The sequence below is a fragment of the Salmo salar genome, chromosome ssa03 (genome assembly GCF_905237065.1).
Source record: "Salmo salar chromosome ssa03, Ssal_v3.1, whole genome shotgun sequence".
Taxonomy (NCBI): Eukaryota; Metazoa; Chordata; class Actinopteri; order Salmoniformes; family Salmonidae; genus Salmo; species Salmo salar.
Genome location: NC_059444.1, coordinates 49098714 through 49122826, shown reverse-complemented (window position 1 = coordinate 49122826; position 24113 = coordinate 49098714). Strand labels below are relative to the sequence as shown.

Sequence of the window (24113 nt, the reverse complement as noted above, 5' to 3'; positions counted from 1 at the left end):
CAGGAGATGAGTCTGTCCTTGCCTTCCATTCTGCTAGCTAACGTTCAATCGCTGGAAAATAAATGGGATGAACTGAAAGCACATATATCTGTCACGATTCCCACCGATGGTGGCGCCCCCTCCTGCTCGGGTGGCGCTCGGCGGTCGTCGTCACCGGCCTATTAGCTGCCACTGATTCCCTTTTTGTTTTTCCCCTGTTTGTGATTGTGTGCACCTGTTCTGAATGAGGGTGATTAATGGGGCTATTTATATTAGCTGGTCCGCCTTTTCTTTGTGCGGGATTGCGTTTATCTGTTGTATGCTTGTGTACACGTTGGTTGTGTTTTTGCGCTAGTGCGTTGGTTTTGCGCCGACTGTGTTTTTCCCCCTGTGTTTGGGGCACTTTGTTTTGTGTGCGCTCTCATCACTGTTTGGGGTGGCTTGTGTTTTTCGCCATTTGGCCTATTAAAAGCCACTACCCTGTATTCGCTGCTTCCTGCGTTTGATTCCTCACCCACGACGCCCGAGCAGTACAATATCCTACCAATAGCACATTAAAAACTGTAATATCTTATGTTTCACCGAGTCGTGGCTGAACGACGACATTAAGAACATACAGCTGGCGGGTTATACACTCTATCGGCAGGAGAGAACAGCAGCCTCTGGTAAGACATGGGGCTGGGGCCTATGCATATATGTAAACAGCTGGTGCACGATATCTAAGGAAGTCTCAAGATTTGCTCACCTGAGGTAAAGTATCTCATGATAAGCTGTAGACCACACTATCTACCTTGAGGGTTTATCTGTATTTTTCATAGCTGTCTACATACCACCACAAACCGAGGCTGGCACTAAAACTGCACTCAATGAGCTGTATTGCGCCATAAGCAAACAGGAAAACGCTCATCCAGAGGCGGCGCTCCTAGCGGCCGGGGACTTTAATGCAGGGAAACTTAAATCAGTTTTACCTCATTTCTATCAGCATGTTAAATGTGCAACCAGAGGGAAAAAATTCTAGACCACCTTTACTCCACACACAGATACGTGTACAAAGCTCTCCCTCGCCCTCCATTTGGTAAATCTGACTATAGTTATATTCTCCTGATTCCTGCTAACAAGCAAATATTTAAGCAGGAAGCAACAGTGACTCGGTCTATAGTGGTCAGATGAAGCAGATGCTAAACTACAGGATTGTTTTGCTAGCACAGACTGGAATATGTTCCGGGATTCTTCCGATGGCATTGAGGAGTACACCACATCAGTCACTGGCTTTATCAATAAGTGCATCGAGGACGTCGTCCCCACAGTGACTGTACGTACATACCCCAACCAGAAGCCATGGATTACAGGTAACATTCACACTGAGCTAAAGGGTAGAGCTGCCACTTTCAAGGAGTGGGACTCTAACCCGGAAACTGTTGCCGGAAGTTCTGGACGAGGCACTGTTACCGGACACTCTGGACGAGGCACTGTCGTCGGAAGCTCGGTACTGGGCTGACGCACTGGAAGCCTGATGCGTGGGGCTGGCTTAGGGCGCACCAGACTAAGCACACGCACCCCAGGGCTAGTACGAGAAGCAGGAACTGGATACACCGGGCCATGGGTAAGCACTGGAGGTCTGGAGCGCACCTCTTGCACAACCCGTCCTGGCTGGATGGAAATAGCAGCCCTGCACGAGCAGAGTGCTGGTACAGGGCGAACTGGGCTGTGCAGAGGCCTGATGGTTGCTGTGCGTAGAGCAGGCGTCAGGTAGCCTGGGCCTAGGAGGTGCACTGGTGGCCAGATGCGCTGTGCAGGCATCCTCCTTCCAGGCTGGATGCCTACTCTAGCACGGCACTTGCGAGGGGCTGGGATCGCTCGCACCGGACTGTGCGTGCGCATGGGCGAGATCGTGCGCACTACCGCATACTCCGGCGCTCTCCACTCCAAATGCTTCCCATAATAAGCACGGGGAGCTGGCTTAGGGCTCACCCTTGGCCCAGCCAAACTACCCGTGTGCCCCCCCCCAAAAAAAATATTCTTGGGGGTGCCTCTCGTGCTTCCCCATCGGCGCGTACAAAGCCTCATACTGCCGCCGCTCGGCCTTCGCTGCCTCCATCTCCTCCGGTGGGTGACGGGATTCCCCAGCCTGGTGCCATGGTCCAGCCCCATCCAGAATTTCCTCCCATGTCCATGATTCCACGAAGCTCTGCTGCTGCTCCTTCCTCCGCTGCTTGGTCCGTTTGAGGTGGGAGATTCTGTCACGGCCGTCGTAATAGATGGACCAAGGCGCAGCGGGTACGTGAATGCACATTTTTATTTATCCAAAACAAACACGAAAAATGATAAACTGACGACAAAACAGTCTTGTAGGCAACACACAGCAATACAATAAACAATATCCCACAATCCCCAAAACAAACAAACTCCTAATTATAGGACCTTCAATCAAAGGCAACGATAACCAGCTGCCTCCAATTGAAGGCCCCAATCCCAAATACTAAACATAGAAATAAACACCCTAGAAACAGACATAGAACAGTACAACATAGAACTAAACCAAAAACCCCGGAAACATAAATAAAACGCCCCTCTAGATAAACACACACTCAAAACCATATAAAACAAATACCCCCTGCCACGTCCTGACCAAACTATAATAACAAATAACCCCTTTACTGGTCAGGACGTGACACCACCCCACTATGTTGCTGCTACTCTGTTATTATCTATGCATAGCCAATTTAACAACTCTATCTACATGCACATAATTACCTAAATTGCCTCGACACCGGTGCCCCCGCAAATTGACACATTGACTCTGTACCGGTACCCCCTGTATATAGCCCCGCTATTGTTATTTACTGCTGCTCTTTAATTATTTGTTATTCTTATCTCTTACTTTTTTTCATGTATTTTCTTAAAACTGCTTTGTTAGTTAAGGGCTTGTAAGTAAGCATATCTCTCATTTGATGATTTCATTCCTGTGCTGTTTGTAACAACCCCGGTAGGTTGACTGATAACCTGAATGAGGTTACAGGCACTAGTTACAGTTTGAAGCTTTTTACTGAGTGGGCAGCTTGATGAAAGCCAGACAATATTTAAAATCACCCAGAAAATATACCTCTGTTAATAACTCATACGTTATCCAGATACTGACTGTTAGCACTTGGTGATCTATAGCAGCTTCCCACCCAAATGGGCTTTAGGTGAGGCAGATGAACCTGTAGCCATCATAGTTGAACTGTATTTAAGGGGCACTCAGATCAAAACTGCCATCGATGCTGCTCTGGCCCCCTTCTCCGCCGTCATGGATGGTGTCCGAGCCGCTGCGGATGAACATGGGCGCCGACTTGACGGCTTTGAACTTGACCTGTATAACTACAGTGACTGCATAGTAGCCCTTGAGAAAACGGTTGCCCGTCTGAGCTCCGGAAACCAAAAGCTGATTGACAAGACAGATGACCTGAAATCCCATTCTCACCATTGCAATCTTTGGGTTGTTGGTATACCAGAGAAACTTTAAGGAGTGGACTCAGTTAAGTTCATGTCAGACTTCTTCGTGGAGGTGCTAGGTCCTGCCATCATTCCATCACCCCCGAAGCTGGACCAAGCCCACCACATTGGCCCCTCCCCAGCGGGAGGAGACGACAACTCCAAGCCTAGAGTGTTTATCGTCCGTTTTCAGTACTACTGTGACAAGGAACGCATCCTCCAGAGGCAAGGCAGAGACCAACTACACTTCTGCGGACACAAGGTGTTCATCTTTCCTGGCCTCAGCTCGAGTGTCACCAAGAAAAGAGCTAAATTCCTCGATGTGAAACGCAACCTTCATGATAAGAACATGAAATTCTCACTCCACTTCCCAGCTCGTCTCCAATTTGAACATGCCGGGGGGAAGCTACAGTTTGACTCCCACGAGGATGCCCAGCGTTGGTTCGACAGTCACTTCTGAGCTGTATCTTGGATCTATGACCTACTCTTTTGCCAGGTAGCATGCATAGCCTAGCCTACCCTCCAAGTCGAAAGTGTGTTTAGATTTTTACGGCAGGGCCTTTTTCCCCCGTTGCCATTCCTTTTCTACTCTGTAGAAACACTATTTAACTATGATAAAAATGACTAATACTGTCTTGTGTGGTTGTTATTGAAGCTACATGTTTGGGAGGTCCTTTTTATTTGGCTAGATGGCTTGCGTAGTAATGCATGGCTACAATTCCAGGCTTTTGCAGAGCTTTCCTTTTTTCGTTTTTTTCATTTAGATACTCACTGAAGGACTTTAAACCACTTTATTACACCGCATTGATCATTTGTACATGTATAGACACTCAGCCCCTTTTCTTTTTTGTAACAGGGTAACATACTGCGGGACACTTATTTGGCCATCCTTAACACACATTGTACGTGTTGCACTGATTGAAGACTCCCTGACTCAGCACCGTTCCGTTTTACTGTTATGGGGTTTTTGTTATCTGTTGACCTACTTTACCGTTTTGTGAATGCCTTTTCAAATATATTTCACTACTCACTACTATGGAGCCTCTCCGCATTTGGATAGGAAGGTTTTCTGTTTATATGCACTGAAGCTGCGCAAACTTCAATCTACTATCTCAATTTGCTAGGGAAGGAGACTTTGGGTTTGGGTGGAAGGGGAGGGTGAGTGACATTCTTTGGTCCTATTTGTATTTTTTATCATAATTTTTTGGTGCTTTTTTCATCAGTTTTCTCTTATCTTTGCAAATGCTTGGTCTGTTTTCACACCTTTTTCCTTTCAATATTGTAGATGGCTAACAATGCTAATAATAGTATTATGGGAATAGGCAGGCCTAATCCTATAAAGTTTTTATCTTGGAATAAAAAACTATGAATAATCTTGTCAAGAGGTCTAGGGTCTTCTCCCATTTGAACAGCTAAAAGCAGATTTGGTATTTTTACATGAGACCCATATTCGCATTAAAAATCACTCAAGGCTTCAAAACTCCAGGTTCAGTCAGGTTTTCCATTCAGACTTTAACTCCAAAGCCAGAAGGGTTGCAATTTTGGTTAGTAAAATAATAAATTTCTCTACAACTAATGCTATTTTAGACAGTAATGGTAGATATTTAATCATAACTGGCAACATTTGGCACACACCTGTAGTATTGGTCAATGTACACTACTGTTCAAAAGTTTGGGGTCACTTAGAAATGTCCTTGTTTTTGAAAGAGAATTTTTTTTTTTGTCCATTAAAATAACATCAAATTGATCAGGAATACAGTGTAGACATTGTTAATGTTGTAAATTAATATTGTAGCTGGAAACGGTTGATTTTTAAAGGAATATCTACATAGGCGTACACAGGCCCATTATCAGCAAGCATCACTCCTGTGTTCCAATGGCACGTTGTGTTAGCTAATCCAAGTTCATCATTTTAAAAGGCTAATTGATTATTAGAAAACCCTTTTGCAATTATGTTAGCACAGCTGAAAACTGTTGTACTGATTAAAGAAGCAATAAAACTGGCCTGGAGCATCTGGAGCATCCGCGGGTTCGATTAGAGGTTCAAAATGGCCAGAAACAAAGACTTTCTTCCGAATCTCAGTCTATTCTTGTTCTAAGAAATGAAGGCAATTCCATGTGAGAAATTGCCAAGAAACTGAAGATCTTGTACAATGCTGTGTACTACTCCCTTCACAGAACAGCGCAAACTGGCTCTAAGCAGAATAGAAAGAGGAGTGGGAGGTCCCGGTGCACAACTGAGCAAGAGGACAAGTACATTAGTGTCTAGTTTGAGAAACAGACGTCTCACAAGTCCTCAACTGGTAGCTTCATTAAATAGTACCCGCAAAGCACCAGTCTCAACGTCAACAGTGAAGAGACGACTCCGGGATGCTGGCCTTCTAGGCAGTTCCTCTGTCCAGTGTCTGTGTTCTTTTGCCAATCTTAATCTTTTATTTTTATTGGCCAGTCTGTGATATGACTTTTTCTTTGCAACTCTGCCTAGAAGGCCAGCATCCCAGAGTCGCCTCTTCACTGTTGACATAATTCTTCTCATTTAAACAAAACTCGGGAAGCTAAACTTGAAGAACTCTCTAAAGCCATCCTTGACTTAGACCACCAATATGCCTTGATGCCATCACCAGGGATATATAAGCAACACTTGAATTTACAATCTGAAATCAATCTCTTGTCCACTAAAGATAAAGAATGGTTACTATTGCATTCACGTGGTAGCTACTGTGAACATGGCGACAGGGCAAGTCGTCTGCTCGCACGCCAATTAAAACGCAGTGCTGCAACCGTCTGATTCCCCAAATTAAAGATTCCTCTCATAGCTTGATTTCTGACCCTACGGGGGATCAATGACACCTTCAAGTCTTTCTATTCCTCCCTGTATACGTCTGCATTTCCATCAGATACTGCCAATATGACTACATTTTTGGGTGAACTGGAGACACCCACAGTTGAGGCTGAAACGGCAGATGATTTTGATTCTCCTCCCATCCTTGAAGAAGTAATAAATTCAGCAGCGCTACAGCTCCAGCAGACAGACTTGGATTTTCAGCTTAGCCGCTCTGGTTTCAAATATCTCGGAGTGAATGTAACTCGTTCATTACATGCTCTTTTTTCTGCATACTTTGCTCCTCTCCTTACGCAAATTAAAACTGATTTTCAGAGATGGGGTAGCTTACCACTATCACTTATAGGAAGGATTAATGCTGTAAAAATGAACAGTTTACCCAAGTTCCATGATCTATTTTCAATCTAGGCCGTCATCGTAAATAAGAATTTGTTCTTAACTGACATTTTAACAAGATTAACCCATTGTTTTTACCAAAGTGCTTTTTAAAGTCAATCAATCAGGCTGTTACCACATTTTTCTGTGGAGGAAAGGTACCCAGAGTCAGTCGATCTTTACTTCAGAGATGCAAGTTTAGCGGAGGGCTTGCAATACCCAACTTTTTATACTATTACTGGGCAGACAACTTTCAGAAATGGCCATTCTGGTTACATACTCCAGGTGCCACCTAGAGGCACATTCTTGTATTTCTGCTTCTCTTCCTGCTTTACTCTGCTCTTCTCTCCCAGCATCCCGCTCTTGCTATACTGGCAATCCTGTAGTGCTTTCCACACTTTCCACACCAGTTTTGAAGGCATTTAAAATTCTCCTCTGCATCTAATATGGGTCCTATTCATAAGAATCACTTATTCCCTGCTTCCCTAATAGATAATGCTTTCTCTTACTGGACAAGGAAAGACTTATATGTAGAATATATGGATATTCTTTCTAGTTTTCCCAACTTGCCCTCTAAATACTCTTTGCATCCATCACACTTTTTCTGTTACCTTCAAATTAGGCATTGTGTCTCCTCCCAATTGTCTGGCTTCCCTGCTCCACCCCCTTGCTAACCCTGGGATGGCATATTGACTATATTACCTCGACAGAAAGCAGTCATTTATCTGATCTATCTGTGTATTATGTCATTGGACAAACACTCCACCAACAAAACTAAATCTGCTTGGGAACGGGAAATGGGTGTTGAATATACACGAGTGGTGGGATGAGGCGATTGATAAAGTACAATCCAGATGGTCTGAAATATATACAAACGTAAATGATGAGTGTGATAGATGTCATGTCTCACCATGTGACCTTAGTCACATATTCATTTAATGCCCTAAACTACAAAATTACTGGGATTCTATTTTTAAAATGGTGTTTGAAATGAATCTGCAGCCATGTCCCTTGATAGCTGTTTTTGGTATTCCAGAATACTTGTTCTACTTGGACCCCAAACATGCTGATGTTGTTTTTACATCCTTATTAGCTCGACATAGATTTATTTTCCAGTGGAAGTCTGCTCAGCAGCCCCCCTCTACTTCTCAATGGCTAAATGATGTAATGTTCTTCCTAAAGCTTGAGAAGATTAAGTATTCTCTTAGGAGTTCCACTGATACATTTGTTAGAAAATGGCAACCATTTATATCATACTTCAATGGCTTGCAGAGGCTCCCCTCTGATGAGATGCTTTAAGGTTTCCCAGTAGGTATTTCCAGTAGTCATTACATAATAGGTAGAGTCATCAATATAATGCTATCCAGTCCAAGCAAGTTGGTCTAAGGTTTACTATTAATTCATTTACTTATTTATTTCTGTTGCTCCACTTTTTGGGATGTGTTGTGTGGAGGGAGGAAGGTTGGGATTGTAGGCAGTCATTGTAAATAAGAATTTGCTCTTAACTGACTTGTCAAGTTAAATAAAGGTTGAATAAATAAAATACATTGATGTACATTTTGTAAAATTAAAAAAAAATATATATACAAAAAAAGTATTCATGTACACACGATACCCCATAATGGCAAAGCGAAAACAGGTGTTTAGAAATTTTTGCAAATTGATTAAAAATAAAAAACTGAAATAACATATTTACATAAGTATTCTGACCCTTTGCTATGAAACTCGAAATTGAGCTCAGGTGCATCCTGTTTCCATTTATCATCCTTGAGGTCAATTCAATTGATTGGACATGATTTGGAAAGGCACACACCTGTCTATATAAGGTCCCACAGTTGACAGTGGATGTCAGAGAAAAAAAACCAAGCCATGAGGTTGAAGGAATTGTCCGTAGAGCTCTGAGACAGGACTGTGTCGAGGCACAGATCTGGAGAAGGGTACCAAAAAATGTTTGAAGCATTAAAGGCCCCCAAGATCACAGTGGCCTCCATCATTCTTAAATGGAAGAAGTTTGGAACCACCAAGACTCTTCCTAGAGCTGGCCGCCCGGCCAAACTGAGCAATTGGGGCGGTAGATAGCCTAGTGGTTAGAGCATTGGACTAGTAACTGATAGGTTGCTAGATTGAATCCCCGAGCTGACAAGGTAAAAATCTGTCGTTCAGCCCCTGAACAAGTTAACCCACTGTCCCCAGTTAGTCATTGTAAATAAGAATTTGTTCTTAACTGACTTGCCTAGTAAAATAAAGGGTACATTTAAAAAATAATTTAGGGAGAAGGGCCTTGGTCTGGGAGGTGACCAAGTACCTGATGGTCACTCTGACAGAGCTCTAGACTTCCTCTGTGGAGATGGGACAAGCATCTCTGCAGCACTCCACTAATTAGGCCTTTCACTCCACCAATCAGTGGCCAGATGGAAGCCACTCCTCAGTAAAAGCACATGACAGCCCGCTTGGAGTTTGCCAAAAGGCACCTAAAGAATCTCAGACCATGAGAAACAAGATTCTCTGGTCTGATGAAACCAAGATTGAATGCTTTGGCCTGAATGCCAAGAGTCACACCTGGAGGAAACCTGGCACCATCCATCCCTACAGTGAAGCATGATGGTGGCAGCATCATGCTGTGGAGATGTTTTTCAGTGGCAGGGGCTGGGAGACTAGTCAGGATCGAGGGAAAGGTGAACGGAGCAAAGTACGGAGAGATCCTTGATGAAAACCTGCTTCACAGCGCTCAGGACCTCAGACTGGGTCGCAGGTTCACCTTCCAACAGGACAACAACCCTAAGCACACAGCTAAGACAATGCAGGAGTGGCTTTGGGACAAGTCTCTGAATATCCTTGAGTGGCCCAGCCAGAGCCTGGACTTGAACCCAATTGAACAACTCTGGAGAGACCTGAAAATAGCTGTGCAGCAATGCTCCCCATCCAACCTGACAGAGTTTGAGAGGATCTGCAGAGAAGAATGGGAGAAACTCCAAATACAGGTGTGCCAAACTTTCTGCGTCATACCCAAGAAGGCTCGAGGCTATAACAGCTGCCAAAAGTGCTGCAACACAGTACTGAGTAAAGGGTCTAAATACTTATGTAAATATGATATCAGTTTTTTATTTATAATACATTTGCAAACATTTCTAGAAACCTGTTTTTGCTTTGTCATTACGGGGTATTGTGTGTAGATAATGGAAAAAAACGTTTTAATACATTTTAGAATAAGGCTGTAACGTAACAAAATGTGGAAATGGCAAAGGGTCTGAATACTTTCTGAATGCACTGTACATACACTGACCAAAATATAAACACAACATGCAACAATTTGAATTATTTTACTGAGTTACGGTTCATTTAAGGAAATCAATCAATTGAAATAAATTCCTTAGGCCCTAATCTATGTATAACACATGACCGGGATTACAGATAGGCATCTGTTGGTCACAAATACCTTAAAAAAAGGTAGGGGTGGAGATCCGAAAACCAGTTAGTATCTAATGTGACCACCATTTGCCTCATGCAGTCTCCTTCGCATTGAGTTGATCAGGTGGTTGATTGTGGCTTGTAGAATGTTGTCCCACTCATCTTCAATGACTGTGCGAAGTTGCTGGATATTGGCGGGAACTGGAACACTGTCGTACACATCGATCCAGAGCATCCCAAACATGCTCAATGGGTGACATGTTTAGTGAGTATGCAGGCCATGGAAGATCTGGAACATTTTTAGCTTGCAGGAATTATGTACAGATCCTTGCGACAGGGGCCTTGCATCGCTGAGGTTGTGGCGGCGGATGAATGGCACGACAATAGGCCTCAGGATCTTGTCACAGTATCTCTGTGCATTCAAATTGCCAATCGATAAAATGCAATTGTGTTCGTTGGCCGTAGCTTATGCCTGCCCATACCATAACCCCACCGCCACCATGGGGCACTCTGTTCACAACGTTGACATCAGCAAACCACTCGCCCACACAGCGCCATACACGTGGTCTGCGGTTGTGAGGCCGCAGACCACGTGTATGTAAATTCTCTTAAATGACGTTGGGGGCGGCTTATGGTACAGAAATTAACATTATATTCTCTGCCAACAGCTCTGGTGGACATTCCTACAGTCAGCATGCCAATTGCACATTCCTTCAGAACTTGAGACATCTGTAGCATTGTGTTGTGTGGCAAACTGCACATTTTAGAGTGGCCTTTTATTGTCCCTAGCACAAGGTGCACAGCGTTGCTGCGCAGCTATTTTCGGGTCTCTCCAGAGATGTTCGATCGGGTTCAAGTCTAAATTTACATACACATGGTCTGCGGCACCTTGTGCTCTATAATCAGCTTCTTGACATGTCACACCTTTCACGTGAATGGGTTATCTTGGCAAAGGAGAAATGCTCAACAACAGGGATGTCAACAAATTTGTACACACAATTTGAGAGAAAGAAGCTTTTTGTGCGTATGGAACATTTCTGGTATTTTTCATTTCTGCTCATGAAACATGAGACCAGCACTTTACATATTTCGTTTATATTTTTGGCAGGGGTGGACTCACTCGAGGTCTCAACTTACTGTTGAGAGTTAGAATTGTGGAATACACAAGGTGCCATTTCAAAATATGGTTTTGCATCAGCAGTTTTCTCTTGTGATGTCAGTCACTGAAAGTCACTCATGTCAGCTAACATTTTTTTGATTGTAAGTTATAGTAATAATGGTTGAAATACCAACCGGGGGGCCCACGTTGATAACAAATCACTCAGTCAGTTATCATATTTAAAAAATGCTAACATTTCTCCACAACCTATGGCAAAATGAGTAGAATTGCATGAAATTATTTATAAGATGTATACATTTTCTCAACACCCCATGGCAAATGTGTAGAATTGCAGGAAATGAACTGTAAAACTTAATTTCACTTAGGGCCCCAAAAGGACTGCATGTGTGGGTATTTTGTGGCCCCCACCCCCATCAAAGTTGCCCATCCCTGGTTTAAACACGCACAGTTTTGTCATGAGTGTGCTGATTGGTCCGCATCATGGCCCCCGCCTACCCTACACCACTGATGCCATCTTGATTCTATTTAAGCAGTTTGTTTTGGTGTATTTGAAAAGGGTTTTACAAATAAAAATACAGTATTACTGTTATTGTTATTATTAATTAGTAGTAGCATATGAATGAATATCAGTATTGATATAATAATCTAAAACTGCTACTGGTGAGCTATGCTACCTGTATCATCTGGGGCATGGCCCAGGTACTCCTTACTCAGAAGGGCTGCATGGATCAGCTTGCCCAATGGATGGGGACCAGGACTTGCTGTGGGAGGAGCCTCAGGGTCAGGGGTCACAAAGTTCAAGCCTAAGAGGAAAGAGATATATAATGACTTGTGAAAAAAATTAACTTCAGAGGAAATGGAGGAATTTAAACTATGATTGGCAAATTATATATATTTTTTAATTCAAAAAACATCTGTCACAAGAAACATTTCTGCGTCTTTCTCTCTCTCTCACACGCTTGTGCTGAGCGATTGGAGCTTTGAGGTCAGTTGATTACTAAAAATTAATCACCATTTTCGATTTTGATAATTTTTTAAAACATTAAATGCACTATGCATTATGTGGGTTGAATGCTGTAACACAGAGTAAATCAATTAATAAAAGTCCCATGATGGTAGGGACTGCCCATGACTGTTCATCACTTATATATTAACCATCAGTTATTCACATTACTTTAATAAAATATTTAAGTTGTTGTGTATATTACATTTGATTTAGTTGATGACTTATTTAATTCCAAATCATCATCTCATCTCTATAGAGCTGCTGGCCATGCTGTCTGACAAAGTCACTATTTTAGTAGTTTTTCAAAGTAAATTAGCCATACTTTTATGACTGCTGAATGCCAACTATCAATCACTTAGATCATATACGGTATTTTCAGGTAGAGAGACCTCGCAAATAAACTGCTCTCTACGTATCCCCTTTTGATTGCGTATTCTTCTCTCTTAGCAGGCGTAAAATATACAAATACCGGACAAGTTTAGCCGCAGAATGGATTATGATCATTGTAGTAAATTATTACATTTTCTACAGTAAACTACAGTATATAGAACATTGGCCTGTTGGAAACTACAACTCCCAACTACTAAGCACAGTTCGGGCATATGATCTGATTTATCTCTAGAGAAACTGCAGAAAAATAACCAACATTAATCGCTCAGCACTAAAAACACACACACACACACACACACACACACACACACACACACACACACACACACACACACACACACACACACACACACACACACACACACGTTACCTGTAGTTAGGTGGAGGATGGTGACAGATAGTGTCACAGCAAGAACTGTAGACGCCATGGTTTAGTATCAGAACAGCCTGACAGAGAGGGGAGGGAAACAGAAGTGGGGAGGGAAAGAGATTGTAAGGAAGGAAAGAAAGAAAGAAGAGCAGATACAACCTAAATGATTCCTTACTGCAGTATTGTACTTTATCAATCAGAACAACAGCACTAGCAACTACACTGATCATATATTAAAAACCTAAGCTTTAGAGCAGGGGTGTCAACATACGGAGGGAGTCCAATCCAGCTCGCAGGTGGAGTAAAAATATTTCAACAGGCAAGAAATATAACCAATTTCAGTGCAGCCCTTCGGACCTCATCGAAGACCGAATGAGGCCCCCAGAGCAAAATGAGTTTGACGCCCCTGTTTTAGAGAGACAGATATTACGATGTGCAGTCTTGGACCTGGGAATCTGTTCAATGGTCATTTACATTTTTGATTCCTAAAGAATATCGCATACACATGAGCTTTGGCCAACTGTCTTACTCCATCATAAGCCAAAGGTAATATTGCTCCCTCCATTGTTTACAAACAATAAACAAACAAGGTATAGCCTCAAAATGTTTAAACATGTTGTTTATTTATTTTATTTCACTTTATTTAACCAGGGAAGTAAATTAACAACAAATTCTACATTTACAAAATGTGTATTAGGGATGGTTACATTTCCCCAACCCATCCATCCCTAATGTACAAACCCCTCTCAATTCAAAGACAAATTAATGTAATCCAGGTGATAGTTTAAAACATGTATTTACATTTGTACATGCTATTGTTATTTGTAAACAATGGGGTAAAGAAACCTTATTTTAGGTTATGATAGCTTGCTCTCGAGTGGTGCAGCGGTCTAAGGTACTGCATCTCAATGCTAGAGGTGTCACTACAGACACCCTGGTTCAAATCCAGGCTGTATCACAACCAGCCGTGATTGGCAGTCCCATAGGACAGCGCACAATTGGCCCATCATCGTCCGAGTTTGGCCGGTGTAGGCCGTCACTGTAAATAAGAATTGTGCTAACCTTAAGAGACATAAATTCTATCAATGGGTATATCAAGCATTTCAATGTCATTGAACATATCCCCATATTGCATTTTGTATCTTTAAACCTACAATAAAAGTGCCTTGGTAAAGGTAAAATTGCTCCAAACGTGATATTATCAGCAGTGCAGCATTATCATTGGTGTTTTTTAGTGTTGCCTTCCATCAATGTCTCATCATGTAAATCTATCTCACAATATAAGATAAAGAGGAAAAGGCTATCACATTTCAGATTGTGAACACGTATTTACATTATGCGGGTCCTAAGGCCCAAGGGGGTTTAGATCCGTGGTCGTATGACATGCCTTCTGTGCTGTCACGGTCACTCAGATCTAAAATACTGTAATAGAGATCATATATCTGTATAGCTACATTAAACTAAACATGATAGGCCTCATAGAATAGGCCTATAATGTTAAGTTATGCATCGCAGGAGAATGTTTAATTCCTTCATGCTTTCAATGGCGTTCCGTTTTCTTTTTCAAAATATCCACCAAATCATTCTATTTGCTCGATAACCACTCTCACCGGACGGCTATGAAAAATGAATAGGCCTAATTTGTATTTGCGTCAGAGAAAATCAGGAGTATTTTTTATTTGGTTTAAGATTTCAATGCAGGTAGCGTTTGTTGTGCAATGTGATGGATTAGAAAAAGAGACCTGCGCTTATTATTAGGCCTATGCGTAATAGTTAGCAGCGAGGGAAGCATACGTACCTGGAAAATCACGTCCTGATCTATTCCCTTATTATTATGCGCTTCTCTTACACACCGGTATTCGCGTTTCAGTCAAAAATCGGGCTATTGTTGGTTGAGCTACGTTCTCTTTTACTGCGTTCCTTCGAGTCCCTTACGTAAAATACCAGCGCTGATGCTGCACATAAAATTTGTTTAAATTATAATTTGCTCCCACACGGCCCTGCTCTTTGTGTGAGTATGCAGGGGGCTTTGTGACTACACCCCTCTAATATCCTAATCACTACCATTGATCTTCCCAAATATGTGTAAAGGTATCCTGCTGTCTTCTGACTCCGCTCCCCCCCTTTCTCGTTGATGGTATGTCTATGCGCCTCTCTCTTATTTCTAGGCCCCGGAGCGAGCGGGTGGGTGGAACGCTGGTAGCTGGTTCTACCTGTATGGTTGAAGCGTTGGTGTGTGTGAGGGCATTTAAGTCGGGAGTCATAGCTCACAGATGCGCCCTGGTGGATGTTCGCAGATTTGCATGAACTTGGTTGTCTTGGCGAAGAGCTGTACACCAACAGTGCTGAAACAGCAACACACATCTAAAAGCCCAGGCTAGAGATGGGATAGCATGCAACATTTAAACTAAGATTGCCTATACCAAGCTAATTAGAATACAAAAATATTTTTTCACTTCAATTGACCAGACGATAAATAAATAAGTCTAAAATCATATACCCTTCGGTATTTTCCGTAAAGGAGGACATTATACTCTGGCGCTTTGCCGAAACATCGAATGCGGAACAAATTGTATCGAGTTGCATCGGCGCAGCCCATCAAGACAGATAGACAGTGAAGCACAGAAAAAAAGAGGGACAGTGGTGAGTCATTAGGCTACAATTAAAATGTATTAGAAACCATGCATGCACGCATACCAGATGCCTTTTAAATGGTAGCCTAGAAATTAATTTATATATTTAGATGTCGACTATTGTCAGAATAAATAGCCTAGGCTACTCAATGCTTTGTCCACCCCCTCTCTATATTTGGACATTATCCCGGGAACGCTTACAGTGATTGTCATCGACAAAACTACAAGTGAAAGGCTGTGATGGAAGTATCTGCGCAGTTGTGCTATGTTGTCAATATGTTTACTGAAATGTGCGCTGACGATGATACCTTATTAATGCACGGGAGGGGGCAGTTCTAGCGAGTGCTTTTTGTGTAAGCCAAAAAAGACCTTCGCTCATACAGTAAATCCTTTAAACGCGGGATACTGAATCTAATAGGCCTATGTATTAGGATGTGTGCAAGATTGTAAACTAATTTCAGACAAATTATAATATGATTCCTCAACTGCTATTTTTCCCCCTTTATTTTATCAGGGCGTCATGCTGAGACCAAGGTCTATTTTACAGATGAGCCCTAATTTACAGAAATTGTAGAAAATACACACATCAAAATATAAATACGAAATGCAAGCAGAAAGTAAAAAACTGTCATTAAAAACAAACACATTCATAAGTAACATAAGTCCTCAATCAGCTTTATGAATTGTCATAGAGGCACCAGAACATCAAATTTAAGAATATTATGAAGATTTGTGGAACAATAAGGTGCAAGAACACTAAAATCGGATTTAGGTAACTCAGTAGAGACCAAAGGAACTTCCAGAGTTCTCCATCCCTGAGACCACTTATTAGATGGCCTGCTATGGTGGAAGATTGAGAGGAAGACATATTCTGAGCTAAACTGACCAAGACACACCCCCAACAACACATAAAAATTATGGGCTTTTTAGGTGAGCGCTGATGCCATCCTGTGATAAACAGTGCTCACTTTGTCAAAGGCAGGGGCGCAACATATTTTGCTTGTACATTCCCAGCAAATGTTTGGACACACCTACTCATTCCATGGTTTTTCTTTATTTTTTACTATTTTCTACATTAGCCACCCTTTGCCTTGATGACAGCTTTGCACACGCTTGGCATTCTCTCAACCAGCTTCATGAGAAAGTCACCTGGAATGCATTTCAATTAACAGGTGTGTTGTTAAAAGTTCATTTGTGGAATTTCTTTCATTCTGAATTTGTTTGAGGCAATCAGTTGAGTTGTGACAAGGTAGGGGTGGTATACAGTATTTTACCAAATAGAGCTATCTTTACAACACAACTGATTTGCTCAAACGCATTAAGAAGGAAAGAAATTCCACAAATTAACTTTTAACAAGGCACACCTATTAATTGAAATGCATTCCAGGTGACTTCCGACTATCGAGATGACGAGCCAGCACAGGTGTAACCCATACTTACTAGCAAGGTGACAACAAATCGGTTCACCCTACGTGCTACCTCGAAATATAAATGGAAAAACCAAAACCGGTAATACCTTCCCCCTTAAGACAACAAATATATCCCATATTTTTGTTGGACAAATTTGCTCACAACCAACAGAAAATAACTTCCATCAACTTATATGCATCGCTACTTAAATGTGTCGCCTTTTACAATATAAACATGGTGTCTACTGACTGTCAACAGTTAAATACAAGACAAAAACAGCCACCTTTTAATTTTTTTCTCTATAAATATATTTCTATATATAGTTGCCTAAAACACAGAAGTTTTGAAAAAATTGTAAAATCATGTATGTTCTCTCATCCCTTTGGACGAGCACACCAAAACTAATCTCCAATATGGCAGAACGTGCATTCAAAATAAATTGTAAGCCTGGGCTACATACTGGCTAAACACAAAAACATATTGACTGCCCACCCTTGAAAGACAAAATCAGAAACCAAGTTGTCCTTACTACGGACTTGTAATATGAGACTCCAGTGAAGGAGTCGGCGGTTCGTGGAACTTGTCTTTTGCAGGGAAATGAGAGGGTTATAATCGGTGTAGACCACCAGAGGTGTAGAGACCGATACATAAACCTCGAAGTGCTAAAGAGCCAGTACCAAGCATCCTCGATAGTCGAGTTGTGTTTTTGATATGAGGCCAATTTCTTGGAAAAATACCCCACAGGGTGCTCAACATTTGTATCGTCTTTCTGTAGATGCACAGCCCCTGCTCCTACATTGCTGTCATTGGTGTAAAAAGCAAATGGACAACGGAAATCCAGAGCAGCTAGCACCAGTGCAGAGACCAAAAGAGTCTTTGTCTTCTCAAATGCCTCCTGACTGTCGATGCTCCAACAGAAAATGACTTTCAGACTGGTCAATCTGTAAGTGGTGCATCAACCTGGGCAAAGTTCTTGCAAAAAGCCAAGTAGTAGCCAGCCTTTCCCAAGAATCAGCACAGAAGCTTGCACTGGAAGGTTATTGATGGCCTCCACTTTTTCGGACTCTCCCTTGCCCCACCACCTTCCCGAGATATTTCACTGTTGCTTTTTCACTCTTTGCAATTTCACTCTTTGACAGGTTAATTGTCAGGTTGGCAGCTGCGAAACGCCAAACAGACTCCTAATATCCTGAAGGTGTTGGGGCCAGGTGGTGCTAAATATGACCACATCCAAATATGCTTCAGCATTTTCTAGGCCACATAGCACGATGTGCACGAGCCTTTGAAACATGTCTCTGGCATTTCCTAACCTGAACGGGAGACAAAGGTAGGCACGCTCAGTTAGAGGGACCTGCCAATATCTCTTCAGCAGATCAAACTTGCTAACGTACTTAGTAGCACCAACAAGGTCCACACAATCATCGACCCTGTGCAAAGGGTACGAGTCTGACTTAGTAATGGCATTGAGTTTCCGAAAATCGGAAACAAAACAGCAGAGACCTATCCGCCTTAGGTACTAAAATACAGGGCGAACTCCACTGACCGTTGTCATGTTGTGCAATGCTGTGCTCAAGCATGAACTCCACCTCACTGTGGAGCTTCTCTCTCTCTTTTCAGGATTCACTCGATAGGCATGTTGTTTGATTGGGTCAGAGTCCCCAAATGTAATGGAGCTTCTCTCTCTTTTTAGGATTCACTCGATAGGCATGTTGTTTGATTGGGTCAGAGTCCCCAAATGTCATGCTCTAGTACATTTGTCTGAGTTGGCACATCTGAGAATAAACCCCGATATTCTAAAAGCAGTGAAACATTGTTTCCTTTTTCCTTCCGAGACGAGTGTGCCAAAATACAGCAAGGTTTTCTAGAATCTCTGAGTTACTCAATCGTCCAATATGCACAGGGTGTATTGGGCTTTCCTTGTGCTCTTGAGGAAGACTATAGTCAACAGTGACAGCAGCAAAACATCACTATCGGTTTCCACCGACTTGTCCGCCTGATCGTAGCGGGTGAAGTATGGTTTCAACATGTTGACATGACACAGGCATTTTTTTTGTTCTTGAGCTCCGGCATGGTGATGATGTAATCCAGATGACATGTTTTTCAGTATGGGGTAAGGGCCTGAAAAGCGAGCTTGCAACGGTGACCCCAGAACGGGAAACAAAACCAACATCGAAAGTGCGGTTTCAGGCGTTTTGATTGTACCAAACTTTCATTTTCATTTGCGCCTTCTCCAGATTCTCACTGGCAGACTCGCTGGCGTGGTGAGATCTGTATCAAAAAGCACTAACGTTCGCCAACAGATTTGTTTTTAAGGTGTTTGTTGTCTTGAAACAACCACTCTCTCAGCAAACTCAAAGGATCTCTGACATGATATTCAAACGAGCTCATTTGGACTAAAACCGAGAGATTCCTGAACAACCTCCCATGCTGCAAACAGCAGAAGAGGGACACCTTCGTTCCAGTCATTCTCAAACTCAAAACAGTTAGCTCTCAACATGGACTTCAAAGTCTGATGAAGTTTCTCAAGAGCACCTTGAGACTCTGGGTGGTAGGCACTAGAGAGGCAATGGGTAACATTGAAGACATTTGATATGAAATTCAAACCTTGGTCCAACTACACTACCTGCTGAAGTCCAAATGTTGAAAATAATTTCATCAGGGCCTTAACAATATTGGGAGACATGATTTTCCTCAGAGGATTGACCTCAGGGAAACGAGTGACAGCGCACGTAATGGTCAAGAGAAACTGATTACCACTCTTTGCTTTGTACAAAGGACCAACACAATTCACCAGAACCCTGTTGAAAGGCTTTCAAAAGCAGGAATAGGCTGCAAAGGTGCAACCAGTACAGCTTGGTTCGGTTTACCCGTCTGCTGGCAAACACAACATGATTTACAGTAAGCCACAACATCCTGTTTCAGACCAGGCCAGAAGAAGTTACGCAAGATCCGGTCATATGTCTTGATGGCCTGCCATAATACCATATTAAGCCAACCTCAGCATCTTTTGTCGAAGCGTAACTGGAACGACAATTTGAGAGGCACTCAGGAGGTTTAGGGAAATCAGGATCACCCATAAACATCGGAGAGATCGACCATGGTGGGATCTCTGACATCCTCCTCGACATTAGACTTGCTCCCAGCAACTTTCTTACACATAGCACGCTGGGAACACAGTGTTCCTTTACTCTGGGTTCCTTACAAATGACAGGATTTGGCACGACCTTCCCTCCAGCCAAATTGTTTCCCAAAATGAATAAGACCCCTTCACCGGTAGGCTAGGCCTCACTCCAACGACAACGGTACCAGAAATAAGATCAGACTCGAGTTCCACATTACTGTATACAAAGGAACTTCCATGAAACAAATCTCCCCACCTTGTACTACCAGACTATCAGTTGCTGAATTGTCAGACAAAGAAAAACACCCTCCAAAATGAAGGATTGGTCTGCCCAAATGTCTCAAAGTATCTTTACCAGCTGCTTAAAAGTATCTCCACTCTGCAGAGACATAAACCTGTCTGAAACAAAGGGTTCATACACATATTTTCCAAAATCTTGTTTAGGAGATACGTACATCAATCCCAACCAGACTTAACCTCTTGACGGTCGCCTAGGATAGGGGGCGCCACGCGCATTTTGAAACAAATTTGTGCCCATTTTAAACGGCCTACTACTCAAACTCAGAAGCTAGGATATGCATATAATTAATACTTGTGGATAGAAAACACCCTAAAGTTTCTAAAACTGTTTGAATGGTGTCTGTGAGTATAACATAACTCATATGGCAGTCAAAACCCCGAGACAGATTGAAACAGGAAGTGGAATTCTGAATTGCGAACTCAACTTCATCACATTGCCTATTAATCACACCGTGAGCTATGGTTCATTGAGCACTTCCTATAGCTTCCACTAGATGTCCCCAGTCTTTACAAAGTGGTTTGAGTCTCCTACTGTTAAAACTGAATGAATGAGACGCTGTGGAATGTGGTCACACGGAGAGGGCCATCACCATTATGACGCCGGCGCCCCTGGTTACCCTCCCCTTTCGAAACGTTTTGAAACACAATGCAATCGTCCCCCTCGAATCTTATTGGCTCTCTTGTTGAAAAACGCCCTGAAGATTTATGTTATACAACGTTTGACATGTTTGAACGAACCTAAATGGGAAAAAAATGCATTTTCTCGAAATGGCTGTCCCGCGGCCGACGGAGCATTTGGATCAGCCTTCAGACGCGCTACCAAGAACAAGCTCTTGGAACATAAAGGAGTAATTTTTTCGAACTAAAATACATTTGTTGTGGACCTGGGATTCCTGGAAGTGCTTTCTGATGAAGACAACCAAAGGTAAGGGATTATTGACAATAGTATACAAGACTAGATGTGATATGCGATTGTTCCAAGATGGCGCTGACCTGTAACGTTAGCCTATTTTTCAGAGTATCGCATCCCCTTTCATCGCAAAGTATGATTACCCAGTAAAGTTAATTTTAAATCTGGCATTACAGGTGCTTTCAAGAGATATTCATCTATAAATCTTAGAATGACAATATTACATTTTAAAAATGTTTTCGAATAGTAATTTAGTAAATTGTAGCTCTGTTTCATCGGATGCATTTGAGGGAAAATAGTTAGTCAACGTTACGCACCGATGTAAAATGCTGTTTTTATATATAAATATGAACTTTATCGAACAAAAGAATGCATGTATTGTGTAACATGATGTCCTAGGTGTGTCATCTGATGAAGATTGTCAAAGGTTAGTGCTGCATTTAGCTGTTTTTTGGTTATTTGTGATGCATGTGGTTGGTCGGAAAATGGCTATGTGGCTACTTTTACGATATACTCCTCTAACATAATCTAATGTTTTTCTTTTGCTGTAAAGCCTTTTTGAAATCGGACAACGTGGTTCGATTCAGGAGAGGTGTATCTATAAAACGATATAATATGAAGAAAAAAATTGAAAAAAAATTATTATTACATTTTGTTATGCTAATGGTGATATGATTTTTCGCTGGATGTCCAGGCCGCACAGGGGTTAAAGGCTCCCACAAGAATAAACATATTTTTCTCTCTCTGTTTTCTGTTTTAACCTAGGACAATGTGTCCTTTCTCACGGCAGTAATGAAAAACTAGCGGATACAAAAAAACAGTTTTCTGCCGATCTTTATCTTTGGGCACTGTAGAAAAAGACTGAAACCTAGTAGTATGAGGTGAATTCACTGGTTTGCTATTTGTGAAAGGACTAACTACTGGGTGCTTTGTTTGTGAAGTTAATTTTGTGTCAACACAAACTCATTTTCAAGGACTGCAGCTTTCTCAAGAGTGAGATCCTTGTGCTCATAAATGTAGGTCTTAACCCTTTCTTGAAGGCAATTCTTGAACTGTTCGAGAAGTATGAGTGTGTTTTAATCCTCCAGGTCCTTGACCTCTTGAGGACCACACCACTGATCAAAAAGACATACTTGTTCCCTTGCAAACTCAACATGGCTTTGTGATTCTGTCTTTCGTAATTTGTTGTTGTCTGTATGCCTCTGGGACCAACTCGTAAACCCGAAGGATAGCAGCTTTAACAGTGTCATAATCTGAACTCTGGTCAAGAGATAAAGTGGCATATACATTGAGCCCTTCTCACAACAACACTTTGGAGGAGCAGTGACTAAATATCTCACGGCCATTTTAGGGATGTGGCAATCCGCTCAAACAAAGTAAAATATACATCCACCTATTTTTTGTTGAAAGGCCGTACAAGCCGGCTGTTCCGACCAAGATCAAACTCTGAGGGTGCAGGATAGCCTGACTGGATTCTGAGGGCTTCCAGATCCATCTCTTAACCTGTTAGGGCTAGGGGGCAGTATTGACACGGCCGGATAAAACACGTAACCGATTTAATCTGGTTACTACTCCTGCCCAGTAACTAGAATATGCATATAATTGTTTGATTTGGATAGAAAACACCCTAAAGTTTCTAAAACGGTTTGAATGGTGTCTGTGAGTATAACAGAACTCATATGGCAGGCCAAAACCTGAGAAGATTCTAAACAGGAAGTGTCCTCTCTGATCATTTCTTGGCCTTCTATAACCTCTTTATCGAAAACAGAGGATCTCTGCTGTAACGTGACATTTTCTAAGGCTCCCATAGGCTCTCAGAAGGCGCCAGAACGTTGAATGATGACTGCAGTCCCTGGCTGAAAAACAGTAGCGCATTTGGATAGTGGTCGATTTTAAACAGCGTTTGACATGCTTCGAAGTACGGTAATGGAATATTTTGAAATATTTTGTCACGATACGCGCCGGCGCGTCACCCTTCGGATAGTGTCTTGAACGCAAGAACAAAACGCCGCTATTTGGATATAACTATGGATTATTTGGAACAAAAACAACATTGGTGTGGAAGTAGAAGTCCTGGGAGTGCATTCTGACGAAGATCAGCAAAGGTAATCCAATTCGTCTTATAGTAAATCTGAGTTTGGTGAGTGCCAAACTTGGTGGGTGTCAAAATAGCTAGCCTGTGATGGCCGGGCTATCTACTCAGAATATTGCAAAATGTGCTTTCACCGAAAAGCTATTTTAAAATCGGACACCGCGATTGCATAAAAGAGTTCTGTATCTATAATTCTTAAAATAATTTATGTTTTTTGTCAACGTTTATCGTGAGTAATTTAGTAAATTCACCGGAAGTTTCAGTGGGTATGCTAGTTCTGAACGTCACATGCTAATGTAAGAAGCTGGTTTTTGATATAAATATGAACTTGATTGAACAAAACATGCATGTATTGTATAACATAATGTCCTAGGAGTGTCATCTGATGAAGATCATCAAAGGTTAGTGCTGCATTTAGCTGTGGTTTTGGTTTTTGTGACATATATGCTAGCTTGAAAAATGGGTGTGTGATTATTTCTGGCTGGGTACTCTCCTGACATAATCTAATGTTTTGCTTTCGTTGTAAAGCCTTTTTGAAATCGGACAATGTGGTTAGATAAAGGAGAGTCTTGTCTTTAAAATGGTGTAAAATAGTCATATGTTTGAAAAATTGAAGTTTTTGCATTTTTGAGGTATTTGTAATTCGCGCCACTCTATACCATTGGATATTGGTGAGGCGTTCC

General features: G+C 42.0%; 2 protein-coding genes across 3 annotated transcripts in view; one reads left to right on the top strand and one right to left on the bottom strand.

Moving 5' to 3' along the window:
* The window catches only part of sez6l2 (seizure related 6 homolog (mouse)-like 2), a 162655-nt gene that overhangs the window by 70666 nt on the left and 67876 nt on the right, over window positions 1–24113 (bottom strand). The window contains exons 1-3 of one of the 2 annotated variants that reach the window (XM_014192147.2): window positions 14763–15204; window positions 12965–13041; window positions 11873–12001 (exon numbers count right to left, since the gene is read on the bottom strand). In XM_014192147.2, coding sequence (XP_014047622.1) covers window positions 11873–12001; window positions 12965–13022 — 187 coding nt within the window. In that variant the 5' untranslated portion in view covers window positions 13023–13041; window positions 14763–15204. Of the gene's footprint in view, window positions 1–11872; window positions 12002–12964; window positions 13042–14762; window positions 15205–24113 lie in introns of those variants that run through there. The other variant, XM_045714905.1, reaches the window with a different exon arrangement.
* The window catches only part of asphd1 (aspartate beta-hydroxylase domain containing 1), a 96421-nt gene continuing 87629 nt past the window's right edge, over window positions 15322–24113 (top strand). Inside the window, exon 1 of the mRNA XM_014192148.2 lies at window positions 15322–15607. The gene's annotated coding sequence lies outside the window, so the exon portion shown is untranslated. The remainder of the gene's footprint in view (window positions 15608–24113) is intronic.